Source organism: Cnephaeus nilssonii, assembly GCF_951640355.1.
Source record: "Cnephaeus nilssonii genome assembly, chromosome: 7".
Lineage (NCBI taxonomy): Eukaryota > Metazoa > Chordata > Mammalia > Chiroptera > Vespertilionidae > Cnephaeus > Cnephaeus nilssonii.
The window spans coordinates 41,782,530-41,788,529 of NC_137078.1; the positions used below are offsets into that span (position 1 = coordinate 41,782,530).

Sequence of the window (6,000 nt, forward strand, 5' to 3'; positions counted from 1 at the left end):
GATCCACAGTTGCCCAAGGTGATGTATACTATGGTGGATTCCAGATAGAAGACATGGAAATCAGCCTGCCAAACATCCACTACTTCAACATAGACATGTCCAAAATGGGACTGGTCAACAAGGACGAGGTAAGAACTTTGAAAATATTTAGAGCACATCTACCCTCCCGCCACCTCCTTATAAACTTGGGTTGATAATGTCACCGACCAAAACCCCTGAGAGCCATTGCCTTTGGGGTATTTATAGTTGCCACTGACTAGAGCCCTCAGACTCTGGGCCTCTCACTATCTGAGGCTGGAGCACCTGGAAGCGGGTGAGCGATTGCAAAGGAGGGCTGGAAGTCGCAGAAGGTGAGAGACAAAGAAAGTACAGAGTGTGCCCAGGGAAACAGCTCTGAGATCTCCTTCTCTGGAAAGTAACACACAAGGTCACCGCTTCATTATTTTCCCATCACGAAGCGATAAGGAGAAATAAAAGGTTCCCTTTTCATTTCATCCATCATCTCTAATGTTTGATTAAGTAGTCAATTCAGTAGCATACAATATACACAAAAACAGATGAAAGCGTGTTTGTGTTTCTACTTGCGATCACAGAAGGCACGATGGGAAAATTCAGGTTTTGAAAGGAAAGCTTGTCTTGGAAAAAGCGCTTCCCCTGACTTATTTTTAGCCATGGCAGACGGTTAACCAAGTCAGTGCGTCTGACTAGACATCCTGAAGTCCTGACAGGCAGCCTGTGGCAGCCGGTCCTAGGAGATCAGGACCCTCCCCTGACCTCCCTCCCCACCCCCCCACCCACACACACACACACCCTGGGACCACTTTCAGAATGGCAGAATTTCTTTATTTGATCCATCTTTCCACAGACTTTGATGATATGAAAAACACCCATTTTGGTAACTTTTTTTAGTGTGTGGAGGGAGGGAGATAGGGAAGGGCCATCATTAACATGGCTTTGCTGCCATAGACTCATATCCTCTGGTGAACAAAGTCCCATGAAGGGGTGTCCAGAAGGTCCTACATTCTGCCTCCCGCCCCAGGGACCCAGCAGCCTTATTAGCCGCAACCCTTCTGGCCAGGCACCTTGTTTCTCTGTGGCTGGCTCCAGCAGGCTGTGCACCACCCCAGCCGTGAGGGCAGGCGGAGGCGCAGCACTGGGAAGCCAAGGTCAGCTCAGGTGCCTGCTGGCGCTGAGCAGCCCTGACCCCACGCGCTGTTCCTTCAGGAAAGGAAAGGATGTTGATGATCAGAATGCCGCTAATTAGGACGGGAAGACTTTTTAAACGATTACCTTTTAAAGGAGAGGGACCTAAGTGTAATCCTGGCCATGTCCGCCAACGGTGAAACAGAAAAAGGCCTCGGCTTCGTGAGGAGAGCGAGGCTAAGTTCAGAGCTCCCTCCTCCACCCCCACCCGCAGAGAGAGGCGCGGCTCCTCTGACCTTCAGGCCTGCACTGATCCCCGCTCAGAGCCTTGCCCAAGGGCTGAGGCCGCTGTGTCCTTGCTCTAAGAAATCAGACCAGAAGCTCCCTCCCGGGGTCCAGCAGGGGACCTGAGGCAAAAAGCCCTGTGTTCCTTTGGATCAGGGCTCTGCATGAAGGCACCTGAGTGACTGAACAAGCTGTCTCCGTGTCTGTGGCTGCACTCTCAGGCCCTCACCCAGCAGGTGTGTGCAAAGTGAAGGCAACACATGAGAAGCAGGGAGTCAGGACACTGACAACAGCAGAGAGTGACAAATGACAGGGAGGGAAGAAGAAGAACTCTAATATGCAGCTGCCCGGAGCCAGTTGGCACTGGGATAGCCGCCCTATGGACCTCCAGTGCTCCTGAGGGCACGGCGGGCTGACAGCACTGCACAGTGACTGATGCTCAGTGAGAGCCATCAAGCCAAAGCCGAATCATGCTCACTCCCCTCCATTTAAAAGGCAGGGATATGGAATGCATTTGAGAAACACTTATTACCGATGATTAAAATTTTTCTAAAACTCTTTAATTTTCTGGAGAATTGGCTCATCTCTCAACTGTTGCCAGAAAAATAAGGTGTGGCCATGCTTGAAGACACTGGATTGTAGGGCACATACATTTTCCTGCTTAGCAAGTTGTTGCTTTTGTCATTGATTTAATATTGATTCGTAGACTCCAGGAGAGGTCTATTTTAATGTCTCTGAAGTCCCAGTGTGTTTTTCCTGCAGGTCTTGCTCCCATCAGACAACCCGTATGGCAGGATTACTGGTACAGTCAAGAGGAAGCTGGCTTCAAGGCTGTGATGTTGCAGCCACCAGCTGGACTCCACTCGCAGCTGAAGACTTCCTTAGGCCACTCGTGGTGCTAAAAATCATAACACTTTTAACCTAGTATGTTGATTTATAGTGTGCATTTTCCTCTTGTATGAACAAATTCTTCTACACCTACCTCAGCAAGGTGTTTTATGATTAGTAGCTGTAACATGCTTTGTGGATACAGTTTATTTCACAAATGCTGAGCAGTATTAGAACAATCGTAAATTAATATTTCTTTTTAGTTGTCTTGTGTCTTCCTATCTTAGAGAAGTTTGGGAATCAATTCACTAAGAATCACGAATTAATGGAAGTGTCATATCAATTAATTTGTGCGCAAGTTTAAGAAGCAAGCATTGTTTTCATTCGACTGAGGCTAAAACTTTGCTTCTGGGTACTGCAGAAAACGTAAGGACAAAATCGCATTTTGAAATATATCACCACTCTGACTTCAATTAGACTGAATATTTGAATTTTTAAGAATGTTCTAGTTTATTCCTACTCTAAAAGTACTTTTGTAATCTTAATGGATTGGTTTTATGTATTTTACAAGCCTTAGAGAATATTGAGTAAACATTGGGGCTGTGAAAAAAATATATAAATTGCTTTCTTTGAATAATGCATCACTTTGTCACAAAGAACACATTTAATAAAAGCTAAGTCAATACACCGATGAATGAATATACATGTAGAAAGAGGACTAGAGACTCTATAGATGGTAATATCAGTGGTGATGATTTCTGGATGGTGGGAGGGATTATTATTTTTGACCAGGTGCTTTTTCTGAATCTTTCAAATATGAACATTTACTACCTATGTAATCAGAGAAATAAATATAATTGATGAATCAAAGATGCATATAAATTGGAGTGGTGATTATATCAACTGACTAACTCTACTATTGTATATATCATAAAGCTTCATAAACTATAATTTTAGAAACCCATTATGAAAACCTGTCCACTTGAACATTCTAGATAACCTTCCTTCATTTAAAAAACTCAATTAATTAATTTTAAAAATCTCCATTTTTAATACATTCTTGCATATGAGCACTTAGTATAATTTGATAATTTTGCTTCTTTAACCTTTATAATATTACTACTTAAGGATGCATAGTAGTCTTTAATTTCACAGGCTCATTTAAATCCTTGTTCCACCTCTTAGTAGCTATATGACAAGTTTCCTTGTGTATAAAATGGAGATGAAAATAGAACCTACCTCAGAGGTTTTTGAGGGTTAAAAATGGGTTAAACAATTGTAAAGTGCTTTGATAGTATTTATGCCTGACACACAGAGATTTCTGTATATGTTTGTTAAAAGAAGTATCCTAACTTCTTTTTCTTTGTTATTGACCCAAGTAGAAAGTCATGGTTGGATTTTGTGGGTGGGGTGAGAGATGGGAGGTCTGAGATCGGCAGACCCTAGAAGATGCTGGAGGCCATTCACCTGCTGGAGCCTGAAAGAACAGGAGATAAGAAGGATGAAATCATTCGATAAGGAAAGCTTTGTGCTGTGCCAAATATTCAGGTTACAAAATGTGCTTCCATATCACAGACCTCGCATGGCCCAATGGCTAGTACATTTATCCTTCTACTGATTTTATAATTCTCTTCAAGGAGGAATTTAGAGTCTAACATGATTTTTCCTAAACAAGCAAACAAGAGCCAAACCCTTTCCCCTTGATATTCTCTTGGTCATGTAAGTTATAGAAACACTGGGGTGGCTTCAGAGGAGAAATCCGTGCTAGGGCACCATCCTTAGAAATGCTGGCCCATTGTATACATGGCTGCATTTGCTTTCCTTGAGCTCTTAAGACATTTATTGTGATGGGTTGCAGATGCGCTATTGTATCCCAGATGTTGTATCACAGGTGTGTGGCAGGAAAGCCTGTGGTCTGTGTATTTTCAACCAGGTTCCTGTTTTGTGAAGGATGCTGTCTTGTGGTTAGGATTGCAATCTATGTGCCGCTAACAGGCTTTGGGTTTCTCTTGCTGTGTTCACGGCTGGCAGACGGAGCAGGCCCATGAACTGTAAACACCTCTGTTATTTGTAATCAAACGCTTTGTAATTTTGTTATGGAAGGCGACAGGGGCTGTGTTCCAATATTCTGGGAAGCAGAGCTGCTCTCACCCACTCTCCCGTCTTCTCTCCTCATCTTACTCCTCCCCCCCCCCACCCCCCATCTCCAGTACTTTCAACGGGGAATAAAGCAGGTGCATTTACCACCTGGGAAGCAGTTTGCATAGCACACAAAGGAGTAGCCATTATTTGGGGCTTGTGATCTTGGCAGCCAAGCCTCTGGCTAAGATTTGTTCGATATCCTCTAAATTCCATCTCACGACTTTTCACTGAGATGGGCTCAGAAAATATGTCCTGTTCCTGTTTCTTAAAAAGAGTCAGACTGAAGGCTGTACCATTCTTTACTTTTACTAACCTGCTTTTCCTCCCCTTTTGCTCCCCAGTAGAAATAACTCTTTTGAGACAGCATTTTACTCATTTGTCATTGGAAGAGAATTTATCTTCTTCAATCACCTGCAAGATTTACAGAAACCTTAACTTCCCTCTAACCTCCTAACCCTCTGTCCAGAAAGAACATTTCTTTTCCTTCAGACTCTGGGCTAAATGGGGTTTGCCTTTTGTCGTCTTCTTTGTAAAACCTTTGCCATTTCTGCTTCCTCACCTGCATTTGTGAGAAAACCAAAGCTTCTTTCTAAAGACATGGATTTCAACCCTTCTAACCAGACACGCTGGGTCCTTCCCGCTTCCAAATAATGGAAACTTAATCTCTTTGTGTTTTCTTATTCTTTGTTCTCATTTCCTAAAGAACACAGCTGCCTCTCATTCTTCCATTCGCCCAGACTCTTTCCCAGACATTCTTCAAGTCTTTTTTTTTGGCTCTTACTGAGGCCCTTTTGAGAATATAATGGCGATGGACCTACTTCTCAGAACGCTCATTCACATCCCCAGAGGTGCCATAACATCTGCTGAGGAAGCAGTTGCCATTCTATCCTTAAGGTATAAAGGATCCCAATAGAAATTTACCACATAAGGAATATAGTCAACCAAGCTTAGAACAAGGACACACTGATTACCTTTATATGCGAAAGGGAAATAAGCCTATTTAGAATAAAAGGGAAGAACCCAGGTGCATTGGTGTCCTGAGGCTGCTGTAACAAATTAACACAAACCTGGTGGTGTATAACAACAGAAATGTATTCCCTCATTGTTGGGAGGCCGGAAGTCCTAAATCAAGGTGTTGGCAGGATTGTGCTCTCTTTACGATCCTTAGAGGAGATTCTGTCCTTGATCTTTCCTCCTCAGCTTCCGGTACCTTCAGGGGCTCCTTGGCTTGTGGCTCCACCACCCCAACCTCTACCTCCATGTTCACACTGCCTCTTTCTCTTCTGTCTGTCAGTCTCCCCTGTGTAACTCTTGTAAGGACACTTGTCATTGGATTTGGGGTCCACCCAGATAACTTATGGTGACCTCTCCATCTCAGGATCCTTAATTTACTGACATCTAAAAAGTTCCTCTGTTCCACATAAGGCCACATTTACAGGTCTGGCAATTAGGATGTGGACATAGGACTTTGGGGCAACTACTCAAATGACTATAACAAGCCAGGGGACAGTGAGCATCTCGAAGGCAGACCTATTAAGAACTCCAGCTACATACAGGCTACTCTCTGTTCATATCTGCGGAAGGTGACATTCCCCTTCCAGT

General features: G+C 43.7%; 1 protein-coding gene across 1 annotated transcript in view; it reads left to right on the forward strand.

Annotated features, from left to right (window-relative positions):
• LOC307103704 (uricase) overlaps positions 1-2,265 on the forward strand; it is a gene marked incomplete at both ends in the record, with an annotated part of 32,128 nt that extends 29,863 nt beyond the window's left edge. The window contains 2 exons of the mRNA XM_079778213.1: positions 45-128; positions 2,191-2,265. Of these exons, the coding sequence (XP_079634339.1) occupies positions 45-128; positions 2,191-2,265 (159 nt within the window). The remainder of the gene's footprint in view (positions 1-44; positions 129-2,190) is intronic.
• Positions 2,266-6,000: the final 3,735 nt, after the last annotated feature.